The 21,869-nt window shown below is 48.9% G+C and overlaps 1 protein-coding gene across 1 annotated transcript; it reads left to right on the top strand.

The window, feature by feature from the left end:
* The first annotated feature begins 4,679 nt into the window (after positions 1-4,679).
* On the top strand, positions 4,680-20,917 carry TBL3 (transducin beta like 3). Its single transcript, XM_019541877.1, has 22 exons — positions 4,680-4,759; positions 6,398-6,449; positions 6,587-6,682; positions 7,818-7,865; positions 8,292-8,433; positions 8,975-9,059; positions 9,710-9,880; positions 10,205-10,280; positions 10,941-11,037; positions 11,874-12,082; positions 12,577-12,718; positions 13,234-13,292; positions 13,864-13,967; positions 14,695-14,845; positions 15,023-15,253; positions 16,069-16,139; positions 17,167-17,323; positions 17,726-17,784; positions 18,309-18,412; positions 19,421-19,492; positions 20,097-20,255; positions 20,656-20,917. Exons 1-22 carry the CDS (start codon positions 4,722-4,724, stop codon positions 20,766-20,768), a joined length of 2,436 nt encoding a protein of 811 aa, XP_019397422.1. The 5' UTR covers positions 4,680-4,721; the 3' UTR covers positions 20,769-20,917.
* Positions 20,918-21,869: the final 952 nt, after the last annotated feature.

Genomic DNA, 21,869 nt, shown 5'->3' with positions numbered 1-21,869 from the left:
GCTTTAGAGTAGAAGGCCGAGGCCTCCCGAGCCCAGAATTTATAGCCAGCGAGATCTCGCGAGAGCACCGGGACCCCGCGCCCTGCATGAGCCAGACACACCCGGGCGCACGGGAACCGGACACGGCTTCGTTATACAGGGTGCGGGGTTCCGTGCGCATGTGTAGAGGCCGGATGAGCTGGGCCGGGGGCCGGGCCCCGGATCGAGCATGAGTTAGAAGCAGGAGTATAAAAGGGGTGGAGGGGGCAACGTCACCCTCTTTTTGTAGGGGGCAGGGGACGTGAGCCGGAGGGAGCAGCGTGACCACGTAGGCGAGCTCCCCAGGGTAATTGTCTCTAATATGTCCTCCATAGAAGGTCTATATTGAGCAGATTCTTTTTGGTATTGGGTGATGGAACCGGAGCGTGCTCCATCCACTCCATGCATTGACCTGGTACAGCAGTGCTTCCAGGACCGGTGCAAAAAGAAAAAAAAAAGATGTTTGGGGTCAGGCGTACATCTCAAAAAAAGTGTACATATTATAGGCTGTTTTTGGTTTTGTTTTGTTTTTTGCAACGAAAGGGAAACAATAAGTTGTAGGCTTTCATATTTTTGGAGCCAGGTTGCATTGGCTCATGGATGAACAGACACGAGATCGGTGGGAGTCTGGCTTCAGGGCCTGGGAGGAGAGCTGTGCAGAGAGCAGGGATCTGGGTCTGCTGGGGGAGGCAGTTGGAGAAAGCAGCTGATCACCCCTGAAATGGAGACCAAGGAGCTGCAGCTCTGGATGACAAAAGCACTGCAAGAAAGTAGGACTGGTGGAGAGAGTCCAAGACAAAGGGGGATCTGGGCTGGCACCTGGATCTGAGCTGTGCTGAGGCATGCCTGGGGAGCCTGCAGAGGTCCTGCGCTTGCCCGTGACCTTCATCCAGGGCCCACCTGGGTTTTGTTTCCTCCCGGGGGCTGCCCAAGCCGTGCTGCGTGTGCAGGGCGCGGGGGCGCTTGGCGACGGACTGCCCTGTCCAAGCCCGCTCCGCGTGCAAAGCAAAAGGCCGCAAGGCCCAGGCCTGTAAGGAGCTCTGGTGCTGTAACTTGTGTGGGGAAAAGGGACATGTTTTTCGAGCCTGCCCCAAATCCTTCGTCAACATGTTGAAGAGCAGGGGGTGACTGTCGTGGTCCTGACCTCCGAAGCGGCATCAGGGAGCAAGGGGGCTGAGGAGAAAAAGGAAGAGCCCCTGAAAAGGAGGCCTGCGAGCCCACTGGGGATGGGAGGGGGTCGTCCCAGGACGCGGAGCTCACCTGTGAGAGCATCACCTTGGACGAATCCTGCAAAAGGAGTAGGTAAGAGCGCAGGGGGTTGGGGGAGGGGACTACACATGGGTTACTATTGGGGCATCCCCTGCCCCCTTCCTCTGGCTTTCTCCTGCTGTTCCTTGCTTGCTCTCCCGAAGTCCCATCACCAAACCAGGGTGCTTATGTGACTTTAAGGTGTTGGCTTAGAAATGGTATTTAGAGACCTGTTTTGGGGGGGATTGGCTTACAAGTATAGATATATGCATTCTAAGGGTTTAAGATGGGCAGCGGGGGTTAATGGGTCTGACATACACAGCCTCTCCTGGCCTTGTGCTAGACACCCTATCTACTCTCAGGGCCAAGGGATGGACACAGCCTGGGAGTTGAGGGAGCATGCCATCACACAAGATCCCAGCCTTCGAGGCAGGCGCGTTGTCTAATGCAACAAGGACACAGCCTGGGAACTGAGGAAGCATGTGCCATGCTGTCCTGGATAAGTGACACCAGCTACAAGGCCCCAGAGCAGCGGTGGGGGAGAGGGCACCGAGTCCTGGTTTTGGGGGGACGGACCAAATTGGGAGAAGACCTGGAAGGATACGTGGATGTGTGACCACAGAGAGATGGCCAAGCAGAGAGAGCCACAGATGAAGAGGCATCAAGCAGGAAGGAGAAGGTAAAAACAGACTTGAAATAAACTACAGGTCCCTCCCCTTCTCTTCCTCCGTCTTGCTCCGTAAGAGGGGTCCCCATCCGCACCCCGCAGAGGCCACCATGGACTGAGGGCGTGCACCAGGCTGTCTCGTGCACCCCACTGGAGGGGGCTGTGGGCCTCGGCATCCCACCTGCGGACTGCTGATGCCCAAGAGTCTCAGTGGAGCCTGTGTCCTGACCAGATGAACTTGGACTTGGGGATTGGTGGAGCTAGAATTGATTGTTTGCATTGCTGTTTTTCTGTCATTGTGCTGGATCAATAAATTTGCCTATTATCATGTGGCAAGTGGTGTGGTCGCCTGGAGCAAAGGTATAGAGGGGCTGGGTCCAAATCCAGTGCTAATAAAGGTAGTCTGCCCATGCTCTGTAGTGGGCACATGGCATGAGGACCACAGCTCCCAGCATGGATTGCAGCAGGCTTTTCATGGCATGAGGGGGAAGGCTGCTGCAGGGCATGCTGGGAGTTGTAGTCATTCCCCCCAGCATGCCTGTGCTGCAAGTGGGCTTGCTCCCCGGCTGACTCAGTTGTAAGCAGGGGACTGACTTGAGGCTGCTGTCCCTGGGCTGCATGCCTGTCCCCTCCTGGATGTGCTTGCAAATGGGAGAGGAGCTGTGGGGTGAAAGGCTCAGACCTAGAGGGGGTGAGGTCTCTGGCACAGTCTGAAAATCGCCTGTGGTCTTCTCCAGTGGCCTCTGGTGAGATAACAGTGCCAACAGCAAAGGGAGCATTTAGCTTATTGCCCACAAGCTTTGTGTGTGGGGGATGAAACCCGTGCTCCTATAACTTTTTTTTGTATGTGAGTAGAGTAGCCTGGGGGTGCAGCTGGGGGACTCCTTTGCAGAGGAGGGTGTTCAAAATGTTGACATAACTGGAAATGCTTGCTTCTCTTCCAGTGGCAATACTCGATAATCCTGTGGAAGAGGAGCATGAAGGCTACTGAGCACCCTGAACAAGGATGGAAAATGGATGTTGTGATCTGCAGATGTTAATGCATCAAGGAGAAACTTGGGAGAGGTTGCTTTGTTTCAAGGCGTTCTGCATTAAATGCTCCTTTTGGGGACAAGGAACCCTTGTTCTTCAGCTGTTAACCAGTTCAGTCTCCCTGCGTATAGTTACTTCCATGAGTAAGGACTGTAGGGGCAGACTCCAGTTACACCGATGCATATGCAGCCCCCTTATGGATGAGCTTTCTTGGGTCTTTAAACTAATAAACCCTGCTCTACAGTAGGTGAAATGCTGCAGCAAAGTGAAGTGACTTACCCCAAGGTCACAGCAGAGTAACAGCAGGACCAGAAAGAGCATCCACGTCCCCTCTTTATTGCTTCTCAGCTCTTGTTCCTTCCCCCACAGGAAAGACTTAAGGGATGGAAAGGGAAAGATACCATGGGGAGGTAGTGTGGAACTGGGGGGTATATACTGCCAAGAGCATGCCCTTGGCTGAGCTCTGGGTGCTGCTACAGTAGTGATGAGGCCCAAAGGTGCACCCAGCTGGAGTGGGACAGGTAGAGATTGGGGAAAAATGTATCCTTTCTGCATCTGACATGCAACTGCTATGTGTGTATATTTAAAAAAAAAAAACAAAAACAAAAAAAAACAAAGAACTACGCTAATATAGGTTGATGGCACCCTCTAGTGAGGGGGGAGGGGGTTTCCTTTAAAAAATTAAAAGTAAAAGCCAGAGCACATTGATGGGCTTGCCAGCTGATGAATCTTCATTCATTCATATATATAAAATAAATAAAATGAAGATTCTGTCTCTGTCTCTGTCTCTGTCTGAGAGGGAGCATACATCTTCACATATATGATGAAGATATCAGCTGCCAAGATATACATCTCCATAATCATATATATGATTTCCCATGTAGTTTTCTAAGGGTGGTAGTTGCAAATAATGCAGTTGTGGTGTTTGGCTGTTTTGTGCAATAAAACATCTGTATTGAAAGCTGGCTCTCATGGCTTTGAGACTTCTCTCCACAGTAGCGGCGCTGGCTTCCTCCCACGCTGTCGCTTAACGGCTTTCTGAAGGTCCTGCCGAAGTGGGTGGCAAACCACACTCGAATCCTTGTTGGCTATCTTAGCTCTTTGTTATCTGATTTAATTTTACAAGCTAGAAAACGGCTGATCATGTGCAGTTGCACTTGTAACAGCCATAGGTTAGTTTTGGGGGGGTTTGTGCTTGTGGATACGCAGGCAGGGGTGCACAGCATGGGGAGCAAACAATTTGTGGGAACCTGAGCAAGTTCTTGAGCCCCCGTTACCCCAGGAGGAGCCAGTGCCTATAGCCATCGGCGTATGCAACTTCTGCTGGTTTTCCCAACAAGGCCTGTTTGCTGAAGCCAATGCTCGGGGCTGGATCCCCTCCTCTCCTGGTTGAAGCCGCTCTGGAAGAACCGAGCAGGCAGTTAAAAAGAGGCTATTTATTTTCATTGCTTCCCAGCGCTGCTGCTGCTGCATTCCTCTCTCCGGCCGGCTGCAATGGTGCCAGCATTTAATCTGTTTTACCGGGGGGTCTGAGCCCTGCCTGCCCGTGCGCCCGCCCCGAGCTGGCTGCCCGCCTCCCTCGCTGCCCGCACTCCGGCCGGCGGCCTCCGCCGTTCCAGCCCGTCTCCAAGATGGCGCCAACGCAGCTCTTTGGAGAACTGCGTCATCCGGGAGCGCCGGAGGTGCGGCCTTTGACCGGGAGTGGAGGGCGCCGGAAGTGGTGAGCACGTGGTTCACGGGCCGGCGAGAGGCGAGCATGGCGGCGGGCAGCGCGCCCGTGCGCTTCAAGACCAAGTGAGGAGCGGGGCCGGGGGGAGCCCAGCCCGCGGCACTCCTCGTGGAAGGGGCAGTGGCAGCGGCAGCGATTCAATTCCCGCACTGCCCCCTCCAGCTGTGCGAGTGGGCAGAGGCTAGGCCACGTCCCAGGGATGGGGGGAAGCTGCTCCCTCCGCCGCGACTGCCTCGTGTGCCAGACCGGCACCAGGCGCAGATTTGGGCCAGGCGCTGCCCGTCCAGCCAGAAAGGTTGAGCACCACTGCTCCATAGCATCCGCCTGGCTTTCCCAGTGGGAAAGCCGCAGCGATTTAATACTGAACGAGCTCCTTGTTGTGGAGGTTGGGCGGATTTCTCCAAACCCTTTTTGACAGCCGATCATCTTTTGCATTGTATATGCATATGTGGCACCTGCCACCTCCTGGGTGAAGGGCTGACGACCAGATTATGTTGGTAGGCTGCTCACGGGTCGTAGGATCGGTGGCTGTGCCAGGAATCGGCGTTTTCCAAGTTGCCCGTGGTTTAATACAGCATGCACTGAGCTGGTGCCGGCTGTGACGCTGCCTTCCGAGGGCATGTTTGTCATACTGGCCACTGCCATTTGTAGCAAGGGAAAAGAAATGCTCTAGAGGATCTGCCACACCAAAGTTGGCTGTGTCGAAAGCAATACCAAACTGGGAGCAGCTGGAGTTGGGTAGTGTCTGAGTCTCCTGGCTTTGCAAGCTGGAAACAGATTTATCAAGGAAAAGAGGTCGCAAGACCTGACCGTTGCGTTGAAGCATTTTACAAGGATTTCAGCTGCCCGGACCTGTCTCGGGCATTCTGTTACCTTTCCAGAAATACAAAACTCTGAAACTTTTGGTTTGGAGGTGATACCTTTTTATTAGATCAGCTAAAAAATAGCAATTACATTTCCAGACAAGGTTCTTCGGGTAAATCTGATATCTGTTGTTAGACCAACTCAAATAGTTGGAAAATGTCTTCTTTGCAAGCTTTCGGGTGCAAACACCCTTCGTCAGGTTGAGGAAACAGCTGCAGTTGGTGTGTCAGATGCTTCCTCAGCCTATTCAGACCCAACAACTTGCAAAGAAGAATTTTTCCAACTAAGTTGTTGGGTATAAATGGGCTGAGGAAGCATCTGACACGCCAACTGCAGCCACTTCCTCAACCTGACAAAGGGTATTTGTATCCGAAAGCTTGGAAAAAAGAATTTTTCCAACTATTTGAGTTGGTCTAATAAAAGAGATGGGATTTACTCAAAGAACCTGGTCTGCCTGTGTCTTTGGACCAACTTGGCTACAACCTACACAACTGACAAAGGGTGTTTGTACCCAAAAGCTTGTGAAGAATTTTTCCAGCTGAACTGGTCTAATGAAAGAAATCGGATTTACTCGAAGAACCTGGTCTGCCTGTGTCCTTAGACCAACGCGGCTACAACCTGTACTCCTGGAACTAAATTCCCACACACTTTTGTTTGGCCCTTTTCCTTTATTCCCCAACTTTTATTTCCATACAGTCATTACATCCAGTTCCGTCTAGCAAGACACAGAGATGTAGTGTTTGTGCACTTAAAGAATTATCCCGGTGTGTTGGTTTGCAAATGAGGTAAACAAAACATTTTACCTGCTACTTTACTTGTATTTCTGTTTCTCCTTTCAGCTATGCTGTGTCAAGGAAAATTGAACCTTTCTACAAAGGAGGAAAAATTCAGGTATTGCCAAACCCCACCTTCCTTTGTTGAAATGATGGAGGCAGAGAGTAATGACAAGGTGTCACTGCTAAGGTTTTCTAAAAACAAAGTCAGTTATTTTTCTGGTTCCATAGACATTTGTGCCTTTTTCCCCCCAGATAAGCAGAGATGGAAACTATATGTTTTGCCCTTGTGGAACCAAACTGAATGTAATGGATATAGCAACAGGAGCCCTGGTTCACAGCATCGAGCAGGTGAGCAATGCAAATTAAACTAAAGTTTACTCAATCAACAGTTTTTTTTCAAATGATTTTTGAGGGATGTCTTTATTTCTGTGCTGTTGTTCTAAAGCTGTAGGGGGGCTAGCCTTTTCAGCAGGCATGCCACAAATTAGCCCCACACTCTCACCAAGTGCCACTCTCATCCCCTTCCCCGGCCTGGTCTGCTGCTCTGCTTCCCGCTTCCTGCCATATCTGCTGCTGTGCTGCTCATCTTTTCCCCAGTCTGCCATATGCCTCACGCCCCGGCTGCCAGTGCCACAGGTTGGCCACCACCATTCCAAAGACACCGGCAGTAAGAATCTGGCAGAATAAAGAACAAGAAATGTGCAACCAGAAAAATACATTATTTGTTTACCATGTCCCTAGCTACAATATGATTTGAAAACATTGCCATAGTATAAATCTTGCTGGAAGATTGCTAATTCAATTTTATATCACAGCATAGAGAAGATCTTTTTCATCAGTGGAAAGAAGCAGCTTCTGAGTTTCCCTAGATAAGCAGCCTTTGCACATGGCGTGCAAGGAAATATATTTTTTCCTGGACTTTTGTGCTCCATTCAGGTTTCTCTTGAATGACTCAATCTCCCACCTGTCCAAGTGGGATCCCTGTAGTCTTGATCCATTTATTATTTCTCAGCATCAAGAACTGGATTTAGTCCCAGATTACAGATGCCTCTATAATGATGCTGCTGAGAGTTGCTTGAGAATTGATATAGGTGGTATCAGATCCCCCTGATAGGAGCAGGAAATATATCTGCATATGGTCTCTCTGGAAATGTGGGGGCCAGCTAGAACAAAAAGTTTGCACTTGTCGATGTAAGTTAAACGGAAGCTATGAATAGCTTCCCAGAAACATGATGGGTTCACATCCCTCAGCCAGGCAAATGCGTCCACAGGTGGGAGTTGCTCCTTCATCAGGCTTGTATATCGACTTCCTCGTGACCCTCCTGGAGCTTCTCCCACTGGAAGTTATACATTGAAATGCATCCTGAGTGAGTACAGGAAGCTAGTAGATATAAATTAGTGGTTACGTTGCCTGTTAGAAACATAGGAGTGTGGCATTTACAAATATTGTGCAGATGATGTAAGTGTCTTTCCTTGTTTATAGGAAGATCAAGAGGACATTACATCATTTGTTCTTAGTCCTGATGATGAGGTATGTGACACGTTACACTTCCTTCTAATTTCTCTTTCCAACTTACAAAGCATAAATGCACTGCAGACATGCTTAGGTGTTTACTGTTGCCTCTGATCAGTGGTTCTGACAGCATGCTCGTTGCTTCTAAACACACTTGTAATGCACTCACTCTTTGGCATTACACAATTGCATTTCTGTCCATCACATTACAATGTACTTTTCTTTTTGTATGAATCTGGACGTTATTGCAACCAAAGCAAAACATATAGCACAGAGAAACAAATTAGCTTCAGAACTGGTTTCTTTTGGTAATTGAAAATTCTAGCGTTTGGCCTGATTCCAGGTCTTCTGGAAGACCTGGAACTTGCTATGAGCATAAATAGCCCTATTCTGCACTAGCTAATTGAGTTTCTATTTCTTGCTGCCTGCTTTTGTTGTCACCAGATCCTTGTGACAGGAAGCAGAGCATTGCTGTTAAAACAGTGGGATTGGCGAGAGAACAAGTGTACACGCACGTGGAAAGCAGTGCATATGGCACCAGTAGCCAGCATGACCTTTGATTCCACTACAACTTTGTTAGCTACAGGTACCTTATTTAATGTTGCATGGTGAAGAAGTCTGTGTATTTGGGTATATTAGGCTTATTCAGGATAATATAAGACAGAGCTGCCTTGATGTTTGTAAGAAATCAGAAGAGAAACAGGTAGTTTCTCAGGACTTTGCTTTCATCAAGAATCATGTAATGAACCCCACAGAGAGAATGTATTAAATAAACGTATTATATTTGTAATACATACTTAAAGCAGCAGCTTGGTCTGAGGGTCTATGCACAGAACTGGGGGTCAGGAATTCCTGAGCTGAGATGCAAGCCCTGAAGCTGTCTCCCTGCAGGGCTATTACCAAGTCATTTCACTTCTGTCTCTCACTCCTCAGCTGTGAGTACTGATTAAATTACCCACCTATTGCAGATTTAATGAGTTACTTTTGCAGAACCTTCAGGTGTAGGAAGTACTCTACGGTTATTGCTATGATTAGTCATTCTCTCTCGTTTTTGTAACCTGCGAAACTCGGATACAGATTCTGATGTACTGACCCCACTTCCTTTCTCCTGTCTTGTCTTCTCCCAGGGGGCTGTGACAGCACCATCAAGATCTGGGATGTGATCAAACAGTACTGCACACACAACCTGAAAGGATCAGCAGGGGTTGTGCAGTAAGGAGAAATTCCTCTTATTTTCACCTTTTCAGTTAAGGAAACAAGCAGAGACCATGTCACCAGAGCATGACATTTCACCCAGGAGGCCTGTTTAAAATAAGGAATTGCAGCTTACAGATAGGAGTTTGTGAGTGAGATTCCTGGAACTCTAGTTAATAAAGGATAACCCAATTATGGAACTTCTGAGTTAGGGCTGATGATAGGCCCCTGGCTGGTGGGAAGAAGCACCATGGTTTCTTCTAGAGATAACACGTGAAAACATCCCACGGTGCATTTCTTAATAGCGAGGATGTCAGCCGTGACATCCTGGCTGAATTACAATGCTTAACACTGTTCTTCTTCCCAGAGTCCTGTGGTTGTTGCTTTGGGCAGACAAAATAGGGAAGTGCATGATGTCATTAAGGAGTTTTGTAGACCCAAACTGAGACACTGGCAATTGAGAGGCATATGGCAAGCACAGACCCTGGGTCTCTTTCCCTGACAAACCAGGTGTGGTTGGTGGACATCCTGCAGAGGAAATAGGATCCTAGATTCAGTGTAGCTAACATAAGTGAACTTTCTGGGCAGGCTGCACACTACCTGCCACTGCTGGATGGTCAGTGCCTGCTTTGTTTGAGTGCGTCTGTTTCTCTCCTCTCTCTGTTCAGTATTGTTGAGTTCCACCCCGACATCTCCCGGTTGCAGCTGTTCTCCTCTTCAATGGACTATAAGATCCGGATCTGGAACCTGACTTCCAGCAAGTGCATTGCCATGCTTGATGGCCATTACAGTGCTATCACTTCTCTTACTTTTGCTGCAGATGGGAATACCCTCATCAGGTAACATTATTAAGGGGTCAGCTTGCCTCCTCCATTTACCTCCTTCTTGCCAAGAAACACACAGCATACCTGTACTCTGCATAGGAGCAGAGGACTGACAATGCTGCGCATTCAGTCTCAGGTGGGAACATTAGAGGAGAGACCTGGGGTCTGGGTTTCACTTTACCATTCTTTGTGACTCGCTGAACACTGAACAGACTCGCAGACCTCATCTTTTATGGTTCTGACTTAGAGAAGTGCTGAGTCCTCACAACTCCAGCTCTGGAATTGCACATTGGTGAGAGAGGGCTGCTAGTCAAAATGCTTTTATCAACTCTGTTGCAGTTCAGGCCGTGATAAAATCTGCATGGTATGGGACCTGAACACAAGAGCAGCCAAGAGGACTATCCCTGTGTACGAGGTGAGATTACACTGAACGACTTTTTCTACCTCAGTGGAGCACCACCTCCAAGCAGGAGAGAAGGGGGCCTGCCTCAAGACTGAGTAGTTAGACAGGCTCTCACATTTAACTTTCCCTTTGCTGCATATATATGCTTTCTAGCTGAGGGACTCAGGATATGGAAAGGAGATAGCAAGCAGATAAATATTTATACAGGTATTGGGACTTCTAGGAAACTGGTCCAAATACAGTCCAAGTTGCAATCCAAGCCTGGACACTGCTACATAAGAGGATTGCTCCTGTTCTGGATCCTGTAGGTTCTGACATTGCACATGAAGTGTCTTCTGGCTGGGTGTGAAGTCACCTTTCCAGTATCCCTCCTGTTTCATTTATTCTCCCATCATTGTTTTGTGTTGTGGGGCAATTAGCACTCGCCTGTGCCATCTGCTGTTCAAGTCCCAAGGGTGAAAAGGGATGTCACCCTTCATGGTGTCAAGGTTGGCTTTTTTTGCCTGTATTATTGTTTCCCATGCTCCTGTATAGTCCAGCGTGGGTGCAATTGGAAGGGAAAGCTCAGCCGGCTAACAAACCTAGCGTTCCGTAAAATTCTCGCATTTGCTGAGAAGGAATTGGATCCGGGGCTCCCAGCCAGTGTGTCATGGCCTGTTGAATCACCCCTAGAGCGTGGAAGCTGCAGTCCTGTTACCTGAGGATGGAGATTTCTCACAGCTTGGCGTGCAGAAGCAAGGGCTTCACTTTGTCACAGCTGGCAGCAAAGGTGAGTGTGAACCCCTTGGCATTTCCTGGCTTGTCCCTGGCTGGCTGCAGAAGGGAAGGGAACTCCACTCTCTTCCACTGCTAGGGCTCACAGACCTACCATTACTTTGTGTATGACAAAAGCCCTTGCCCAGGTCAGCGAGCCTTTTCCAGCATGCCTGGGGGAGGTGAAGCATCACTTTCTCTCTCAGCCCAGTTCTGCCTCATTCTTCCCCTAGGAAAGAGTGCACTGAATGCCTGGACAGATCCTGTAGTTAAAGTGAGCTCAGACAACACCTCCTTTCTTAGAAGCCTTGTCTGATATAGAAAATTGCACTGGTTTAAATTAAGTTGGGTTTTAAAGCAGTGGAACCCCCTATGTAGACACTCTTAACTCAGTTGCAGTGGCTTCCACCAGTTTAGCTCAGTGGTTTCAATATTTTTTTCATTTGTAGACCCCTGAAAAAATTTGAATGGCACTGGGGGCCCCTTTGAATTGTAAGTGTGGGTATTCACATACTTTTCATTCATCATAGTCATCTTTCACAGAGCCCTTAGACATAGTCTGCAGACCCCCAGGGGTCCATGGACTGGAGGTTGAAAACCACTGGTTTAGTTTAAGCCTGTTTGCAGCTGACTTGGGGAATCTGAAATGAGGTTTAGACCAAAACAAGTGTCCACGTAGCCTTTGTGTGCTGCTAAAACAATATCTGGACAATCACGGCTTTAGTAAACCAGAACAGCATGATCCTGTAAGCAGAGCCAGTGTTTGATCCAGTACTGCTCAGGAGACTACTGGGGCAGTATGCCCCAAACAGTGTCATGAAACTGCCCCTCAATGATCCTTCCCTCCATTAGGGGCCCTGCGGATCTGGGAAGCGGCCACAGCTGCCTGTGTGTACACGCAGCCTGTGCCCTACCAGCCTGTGGAGTCCGGAGAGGAGGAAACTAATGAACACAGCCTGACTAACTGCATGCTGGTGCCTGAGAAAAACGAGATTGCAACCGTGACTGCTGAGCATAATATCGTCCTGTACAACATTCAGACTCTTCAGCTGAGGAAGCAGGTACAAATAGTCTCTCTCTCCTTTCTCACTGCCCTCTGGGGCAGCTCCCTGTCTGGCCAAGTCTTTCCCTCTCTAGTGCGGTACCACATGTCCATCTACTTGTATTGGACTCCAAGGCATAGGGCATGGCTTTGCAGAGGGGGGAGTTATTTGAGGGAGCTTTGCCTAAGGCATTGAATTGGGAGACTGAACAACAGAGGGTCCTGAGCTTTGATCATTGGGACTTAGAGGTTGCCCTTTAGAGGAATCTCTCCTTAAAGTATTGAAATGCAAGGTCAGCGAGGCGTAGATCAGCTTAGGAGTGCTCCACGCCCTCTGACATGTGTGTTCAAGGGAGACTGCTCTTTCAGATTGGCATGTGTGGCACTGATTGAAAGATTGCTTGGTAAAGCAACAGTAATTCTGTGCTACCGAGTATGTGAGCTGTTGTTTGGTTCTGCTCTAGCCAGTTCATTCCTTGCCTTTTAAACTGCCTGTTGTTCTATTGCCCTCAGTTTGCAGGTTACAACGATGAGGTCTTGGATGTGAGGTTCCTCGGTCCTGCCGACTCTCACATTGTCGTGGCTACTAACAGCCCTCAGCTGAAATTGTTCGAACTAGCAACGTCACACTGCCAAATCCTCTATGGGCACACAGGTATGGGGGACTGAGAAGCTTGTGAGTTCTGTGCTGGGAGGGAGGGGAGCATGTGCGTCTCTCTTGTAATTTGGCTTCTCTCTTTCTAAGACTTGTCTGTGCAGATCCTGCTGCACTGTTAGTTCTCTAGAGCAGCATAGAGGCCCGTGGTTTGTAGGCAGCATGTGCGGGAAGATTGTCCTCCTGCTGTTCGTGCTGTGCCCACTTTGCACAAGGGGAAAGCTTTCAGTTTTCGGGGCTCTGTCCTGCACCACTCTCACCAGCGCTGACATCTGCTTCAGTTAGAGAGAGAGTTGGGGGTAATGGTAATCTCCGAATGCCAGTCCAGTGTGTTTGGGGTTTGAGCTACAGAGTCAGCCAGTCACTTAACAGCGAGCGCTGGAGCTCACAGTTCTGATATGTCCCGAGGCTGTCGGAGCCGTCCCATCGTGAGGTGGTAGTCTCAGCCATATCTCAGGTCTGTCTTTTGGCCAGGCAGAAGGCTACATGGCTGCTCTCTTACTGTCTCCTTTCAGAAACGGTTCTGGCCCTGGATGTCTTCAGAAAGGGCATGATGTTTGCCAGTTCTGCCAAGGTAATGGGATACTCTGTTCCTTTATATAAGGCATTTTACTTTAAGTGACTTTTGCTCCCATAGGCAGAGTTTTCCTGCTCTTTGCTGGCAGTGTTAGGAAGGGCCTTTGTACTGAAGGGAACTCTGCCCTGGCTGTTGAGCTTTACCCCTTTCATGGACATTTTTGAGTGCTTTCTAAACCCCACTTTCTCATTCACCATCGTTTCTTGATACTGGCATGTTCCTTTTATTACAGTGATGCCACATTTTTTTCTGGGTACGTGCTCTGCTCTGCAGCAGGTGAGCTCACTGTGAGGTATGGCTGTGAAACAGCCTGGGAGCAGAGACAATGTACATCAGGGTTCTTACAGCTTTGTATTCTTCATACCCAGGAGGCAAAGCAAAGGGACAAAGTGCAAGCTCCCCAACCTGGCCAAATCCAATCCGTAAGCCCAAGTCTCAGGTCTGGCTGGGGATGATACAGTGAAAAATGCAGACAGATGCTATTTGAAGGCAGAGCATACCAAGCCTTTCAGCTTTTCTTGTTCTAATCCATTGGCAGGGGCAATGACTTTCAGCTTTCCTGTTTCAGGACAAAAGCTTCCGAATCTGGCGGATGAATAAAGTGGGTGAGGTGCTCTGCCTGGCTCAGGGAGTAGGCCACACGTATGGAGTGGGCACAATCTGTTGCTCAAGGTAATGGAGGTATTGTTCTTACATGGGGCCTTCATCTGAATGCAGGTGCTGCCACTGAGATGAAGCCAGGTTGCTCAGCCACCTGTGTAGCATCCTACACTGGAGGGGGCAGGAGGTGCACTTGTTTTATAGCACATGTGGGCAAATGTTGGAATTGGATCCTTGTAATTCTTGGTGCCAGTGTAGCAGACTGAAGGTGCAGGGGGTGCTTGACACCCTAGTGCCCATCCCATCCAGCCCTAGTGCTTGGTTTTTCATCCTTGACATGACATCTAAGTATCCTAAAGAACATGAAGCCGTAGGAACCACGATGTACCTAGCCCCTGGTTTTCATCGTGCTGAACTGGAAAAACACCGAGATAAGAGAACTGACTGGGAAGCCGTACTTGTTTATACATTCTGCTCCTTCCTTCATTCTCTACTTCCTTTCTGAAGATCAGTTTCTGTATTCGGAAGCAGTGATACGGGAATGGATACTCAATTCAGAGGAGTAACAGTGCCTGTGGCTAATGTCTGACCTGCCAGAGGCTCTTGCTGCAAGGGCTTGCCTGAAATCAATTGAAGCTTTTAAGAACATTAAAGCACTTAGCTGTTCAGAGTCCTAGCTGAGTGACTGGGTACATGTAGAAGGTGGTAGAAAGAGGCCTTTTCTTTGTGTCAGTAAAGTGATTGTTCTGCTTTGTTGCATTTGAAATTTTTCCTCTTGGCCTGTTCCTTTTCCCTCCAGAATGAAAGAGAGTTTTGTTGTGACCTGCAGCCAAGACAGCACGATCAAGGTCTGGAATCTCCCAGAGTCCCTCACTTCCAAAGCCAAAGCCGCCTTGATCTCGAGTCCGGAAATCCTTCAGGCCCAAGTAACCGAGAAGGGTCACCACAAGGTAAAATGTCAGCAGATGTGAGTGAGTTTCTCTTCTTTTGGAGCGTGTTTAGCAAGTTTTCTTACTGCTCCCTCCCCTCCCACTTCCCAGCCTGGATTGACCAGGTGTTTGGGTAAGCCTGGCAAGAGAACGTAACCCTTGTGCACCCTTTCTCTCCTTCTACCTGACTTTCCCTAGGATATAAACAGTGTGGCAGTTTCTCCAAATGACAAGCTGATCGCCACCGGCTCTCAGGACAGGACGGCCAAGCTATGGTCCTGTCCCGACTGCTCTCTGATGGGTGTCTTTACTGGACACAAACGTGGGATCTGGTGTGTGCAGTTTTCTCCTGTGGATCAGGTCTTGGCCACCTCCTCAGCCGATGGCACCATGAAGTTGTGGGGTCTCCGTGACTTCAGTTGTCTAAAGGTAACAGAACGCTAACAGGACAGAGATTCAGCAAGGCAGCTCCAAGCAGGCATTGGGGTTGGCCCACCTAGCAGAAGCGTAGCAGCAGTGCCAGGCAGAGGGGCACACAAGCCAGGCCTGACTTTGTTCTCTAGGACTAGTCACTGGTATATGAGGCATGCATAGGCACTAAGCCAACCCCTGGACAGGAGCGGAGTCGGTGCTCTGAGTAACTGCCTCCCTCTAGCTCATGAGCTGATTGCCAGAGAATAGGCACATTCTCCCTTTGACCTTATGCAGGCATAACCAGGAAGGAAACAGGCCAAGAATGATTTTCATGAAGAAGCATCTGTCCAGGCTGTCTGCCTGTTTCTGAGTTTCCGATGGCACATGCTAAACTCCACAATTTCTGCTGTCCCACTCCTTTTAGAGAAGCCAGCAGTCCCAGTGCTGGGATACTCACTCAAGCAGCATTATCCTGTATTTTATAGGCAATAGCTGGTGACTCCCTCTTTTCAAGAGGGCACAGCTGTCTCCCTCTGATTATACCACTTGGGGTTTGGCTGTGTATCGCAAGCTAAAGCAACTACACCAGCCTTCAACAAAGTAACACAAGGGCATGTCCAGACATCTGTCCATTGAAACTTATTTCCCAGTGCTTCAGGAATCTATTGCATTCTTGAGAGAGAACTGTCCTTTTTGGACAATTTCTTCTCCCTGCACTGCCTGGCTAGCTGATGGAGCCAGCACCACAGGTATGCACCTACAGCAGGGATGATGGCTGGTTAGTCTCTAGGCAGCTTTGGCATTGTTATGCTCCCTTTTTAATTTTCCAGACGTTTGAAGGCCACGATGCCTCCGTGCTGAAGATCATTTTTGTGAGCCGCGGGACACAGCTGCTTAGTAGGTATGTGCTGGCCCTGCGAACCTGTGTGCTGCATGTCAGAGCCAGTCCTGAGCAGAAATTTGTTCCACACCATTGACTGGAGAGCAGAGGCTGGAGCAGTGAAATTAGATTTGCAAAGTCCCTTCCCCAAGGAGGGGATGCACACTTCACAGTGGGGATTCACACAAGAGAGGGAACTGTGTTCTGCTCTGGGGGAGTCTGGGAGGACTCCAGTGCTGGGGCCACTTCCACTGAGCTGGGTCTATAATGCTCCCAGAGCCACAACTAGCTGGCTCAGCACCTGGTGTCTTGGCTGCCAGGCTTTCCAAGGAGCAGATACAATGCCTGTAGTTCACCTGGCTGATGGGGAAGAGGATAGACGCTGATGAGATTAGCTCCTTCCCTGCTCAACCTCCACCCTGGGCAGCTGGGTCCTTATGCCCCCGCCCCACCAGAGATCATGGGTAGAACCAGTGTGCAAAGCGGCTCTAGGGGGTGCGGGTTCTGCCTAGCACATCTGGCACGCTACAGAATAATCACCTTAAACGGCATGAACCCAGGGCCTTTGGGGAAAGGTTTCTTTGCTTTTACTGCTGCAAAATCTGAATGAGCTATCTTTCTGTTTTCTGGGCTGGCAGCCAATAAACTGCCTGCATTGTGAGAAGCAAACCGTATTTTACAGACTACCTTGTTCAGAGACTGGGATTATACCACTAGGCTGGGATGCGAGACACCCAGGTTTGGTTCACAGCTCTTCTGTGTGACCTTGACAAGACACTTAGCATCTCTGTGCCTTCATGCCCACTCTAGACAGCTCGTTATCCAGCTCTATAGAGGACTCTAAAGATAAACACACAACAGTGTTGGGAAGCCTTCAAATCCAATGGTGAACCGAGGGTCACAGATACCAGGATAGTTTCCTGTCTTTTTCTGCTGTTCAAGAGCTGCTATTATCATGCCACCACTTCTGCAACTGAGCAGGCAGAGAACAGGACTCTAGACTGAAACCCCGTGGTTGATGCTCTGTTTCTGTTCCACTTTCCAACAGTGGGTCTGATGGGCTCTTAAAACTCTGGACGATTAAAAGCAATGAATGCGTGAAAACATTAGATGCTCACGAAGACAAAGTGTGGGGTCTGCACAGCAACAAACAGGACAACGTGGTTGTAACAGCTTCCAGTGACTCTTGCATCACCCTGTGGAAGGTGCGGTTCAGGGTTTGCCTTGGGAAGAAACGGAGAGCGTGTAGGCTAGAGGTGATCAGAGCGCAGGGTGGAGGAGTCAGATTGCAGGGACTGTTCCTAGTTCCACCCTGACTCGGTGGGTGACTTTTAACCTCTCCATTCTTCATGTGTAATATTGCCGTAACAAGTGTTGGTGGATCTCGGCTAAAGCCAACATCAGGATTCCCTGGACAGCAATATCACTCCTCTCCAAAGGCAGAGACAAGAGATGGCCCTGAGCAGCCTGCCTGGCTCTTGATGGAAGATGGCACTGTCTAAAAAGGGCCTGGGTGGGTCCCAGAATTTGGGGAGCAGTTGGTTCCTGTCATACAGACCTTGCTACACAATATCAGCTGACTGTAGTTGTCTTCTGATCTTTCACAGGATGTCACTGAAATTGAACTGGAAGAGGAACAAGCTAAAAAGGAGGAGCAGATTATGAAGTGAGTGACCCTAAGAAATACTTAGGATGGCAGGTGATAGAATTGGTCCCTGCTAGCCAACAAGACTGCCTGTAATCCAGGCCTTGCAGTTCGTTCCTCTCCAGAAGGAGATTCCTTTGTTTCACTCCTTGGCTTTTGCCCCTAATACTGCTGTAGTCTTTTCATCTTTTGTAGTTTCTCTTCAGTTCCTGCAGAGCCCTCCTGTAATATGTCAGCTTCAGAAATCACGTAGTGTCATGTTTCTGTGCTGCTGAGATAAGCCAAGTTGGACCATTAAAACTTACTCATCATTCATTTTCTCGTATATCAGCCAGCACAGAATAACTCAGGAAAGCCTTTACCGCGCTGCCAGGATAATTACCCATACAATGGAGGCACTGAAGTTTGCACTGGCCAGCAGGCTTTTATTAAGTTCTTGGCACTAAATCTGTCCACAGTGTCACTACTGAATGTGCTGCCTTCTGCATATGGTTTGTTCCATCAATCAACAGCCCCTCTAACACAGTCTTGTTCCTGTTTTCCAGGGACCAAGAGCTTTCCAACCTGCTTCATGAGAAGAAATATCTGAAAGCTTTAGGGCTGGCAATCTCACTGGATCGCCCGCACACTGTTCTGACAGTGGTCAAAGGTAAGTACATCCTGAGACAGCATGCTGCCTGCTACCCTGGCCTTCCAGATCTGTTAGGATTGGCAGGTAACAAATGTAAAAGCCCAGCTGGGTGGACAGCTCCTCTTTCCGTCTTCCCCATTTCCATTTGACACTTTGAAATCTCCACTGCCTCACTGCAATGCACATAGCTGTAGTTGTCCTTGTGGTCTTTCTGCATACACTCACATCAAGAGAGGTATGTATAACACAGTGATCTGTATACGCTTTAGTGGCTCCTCTAAGTGCAGCAGACAGTGACTGATTGTCCAGGAGCTTTGAGTCTTGAGTTGGAAGACAGGCCAGCCTTTCTCTCCAAAACCAGTAGCCCGAAACCAGACTTTCTATCAAGGTGAATTGTTACTTTGCAGCCTCTGAGTTTCAAATATGCTCCTGACAGTTGCAGTGCAAGCAGTAATTTGCACTTCTAGGTGTCAGGCTGCCAGCTTCAGTTCCCATGAGGGTAGATATCAGGTTTGTAGATGCAGTGGTTTAGCAGAGGCTGGAGCTGCCTTCCACATGTAACCGTGACCCAGTGGCGAATCAGGCTGTCTCTTCTGATCATAAGAGGGAGACTTTTTTTCCAGAACCTATTGTTCAAGCTCATGAGTGACAGTCTAGAAAAGCAGGACAAGAGAAAAGAAATAAATAGAAATAAAACAAGTATGTTGGTTAAAGATGCTCTTTCTTTACCAGAAGTCGGTGACTCATCCTTGATTGATTTCTTTCCCATAATTTCTAGAATCTGGATTTGGAAGAGTTAGGTACACAGCTGCCAGAAGGTTACTTACAGAAGTTGTGCAGTTAGGCCTGTGGTTGTGTACACAGTTGTAAAAGCAAAGCACACTTGTTTTCACCAGAGCACACCTTACAAGTCCCAAATCTTTGGATACTGTCTACTTGCAAACTCTGAGCTCTGTTTTTTTTTCAACTTTTAAAATACTTACATTAACCTGATTCCTTGCCTTTTTGCGCTTCCCCTCCTTTTAGCCGTCCTAAAGGAGACCGATGGGAGAGAGAACTTGGAAAAGAACATCCTCAGACTGCGGAAGGATCAGAAAGGTGGGTTGAGTGTTGGTTCAAATGAGTAATAAGTCTTAAATTAGAGGGAACAGATTCTTCCTCTGTTTGCCATGGCTTTACCCCCGACCAGGCAGGGCTCATCCATTTGGAAAGAAGCTGGTCGTGATGTAGACCTAAGCCTGCTATGAACTGATTTGAGGCTCACGACCTTCACAGAGTGTTATTTTGCATTTTTATAGCATCTTCTGTTGGAAGTTCTCAAAGTCCTCCAACCCCCTTTGGGAGGCAGCTAAGTTTTATTTTCCCCACTTACAGAATGGGGACATTGAGGAGATTAAATAAGTTGCCTGAGGTGGATTGATGACAAAGCCAGGAATACAGAACTCTGGTCACACATGGCTATTGCCATCCCTGCTGAGAAGGCCCCTCTTTTACATTGCTGGTCAGTTGTTTATGACCTGCCGGAGTCACAGTCAGTCTAATGAGGGGCTTGTGTGCTGTTACGGTTTCCCTGCAAGTTTGCTGCTCAATCTGGGGGAAGCTGGATAGGCCTGGCCTGTTCTCTCCCATGGTGTGACATTGTCTAGTGCATAAATAACGGTCAGACCTGAGTAACCCATGTATTTCCTGCTTTCCCTCCTAGAGGCTGTGCTGAAGTACTCAGTAACATGGAACACAAACTCTCGCAACTGCCACGAGGCTCAGGCTGTCCTTGGCATCCTCCTAAAGCACGAAGCCCCTGAGTGCCTCCTCCAGTACGACGGCATTAAATCTGCTGTGGAATCACTTCTGCCCTACACTGGTGAGTTACAAAGGAGGCTGCACCTCGATTCAGTCTGGCTGTTTGTGCTGCTGTATCACACAGGGGCTCCTACAGCAAGACCTCTAGCACTACTGCACTGCACCTGATCTTGCCCACAGCCCAACTCCTGAGCTGCATGTCAGACCCAGATGTTGTAGCCGACAGCTTGCTACAGCATGAGGTATAGCCAGGAGTTTCTCCACTGGCCTGTGGTGCCCTTTGAAGCCATTTCTTGGTGTCTGTAAAGGTGACACATGCTCCACGTTCTCTGCTCCCTCCATTCACCACAGCTGGGACAGAGATGGGCTTTCCCCCCTCCCCCCAGTTTTCTTGGCACACTCAGGCCTCCATAGCAGTTTAGCAAAAACATTTCTTTTTCTTTCTTTTCTTTTTTTTGCAGAACGTCATTTCCAGAGACTGGGCCGGTTACTGCAAGCATCCATGTTCGTTGAGTTCATGTGGCAAAACATGAGGCTGTCTGATACTTCCAAGTGGGACAAGGATGGTTTGTGACCATTCACGTGCCACTTGCAGTCAACTGAGGACTATGACCAAGAACCAGAGACTTGCAGTGACTGGTACTAACGGTGCCTGGCTCTCTCATCCAGCCCTGCAGCTATGGTATTTTTATAATAAACTTTTTAAGTGTGAGTTTTTATAAATAGTGAGTCCAGCAATTCCTTGTTGCCTCCCAAGGCCCTGCATAAGGAGGAGATGATCTTCCTGGCCAAGAATCGCCTTCCTCCCACTCTTCAAACTTTGAATCTTGAAGGGTTGCTGCATGAGCTTCAGAGAAATCGCAAATAGCACAAATGTCCTCCATAGAGACACTCTTACAGTAAGTGGTCCTGCTGGTAGAACTCCCCGAGCCCACCTATGTTGGACCTTATGCACATGCTGGAAAGATTACAGTGAGTAGTTGGTAAGTATTAATTAGGAGTATTGCCAGCAGACTGAAGGAAGTGATTGTTCCCCTCTATTCAGCACTGGGGAGGACAAATCTGAAGTCCTGTGCCCAGTTTTGGGCCCTCCACTACAGAAAGGATGTGGGCAAGTTGAAGAGAGTCCAGCAGAGGGAACAAAAATAGTTGGGGGGCTGGGGGACATGACTTATGAGGAAAGGCTGAGGGAACTGGGCTGATTTAGTCTGCCAAAGAGAAGACTGAACAGCAGCCTTCACCTCCCTGCAGGGGGGCTGCACAGAGGATGGAGCTGGGCTGTTCTCAGTGGGGGCAGATGCCAGGACAAGGAGCACAATGGGCTCTAGTGGCAGCAAAGGAGATTTAGGTTAGATATTAGGAAAAACTCATGAGGAGGGTGGTGAGGCACTGGAACAGGTTACCCACAGAGGTGGTGGAGTCTCCATCCTTGGAGGTTTTGAAGGCCCGGCTCAACAAAGCCTTGGCTGGGATGATGTAGTTGGGGCTGGTCCTGCTTTGAGCAGGGTGTTGGACTAGATGGGACCTCCTGAGGTCCCTTCTAACCCTCATTTTCTATGGTAACTGCACTGTGTTGGGACCCCTCGTAGATAATTCTAGACCATGCTACATCCTATACAAATACCTGTCCAAAGGACGGCCAAATAAGCATAAGGCAAGAGACAGCATGTCGATG

Source organism: Crocodylus porosus, unplaced genomic scaffold, assembly GCF_001723895.1.
Source record: "Crocodylus porosus isolate Cpor-Errol unplaced genomic scaffold, CroPor_comp1, whole genome shotgun sequence".
NCBI classification, from domain to species: Eukaryota; Metazoa; Chordata; order Crocodylia; family Crocodylidae; genus Crocodylus; species Crocodylus porosus.
This window is presented reverse-complemented; position numbering and strand designations above follow the sequence as displayed.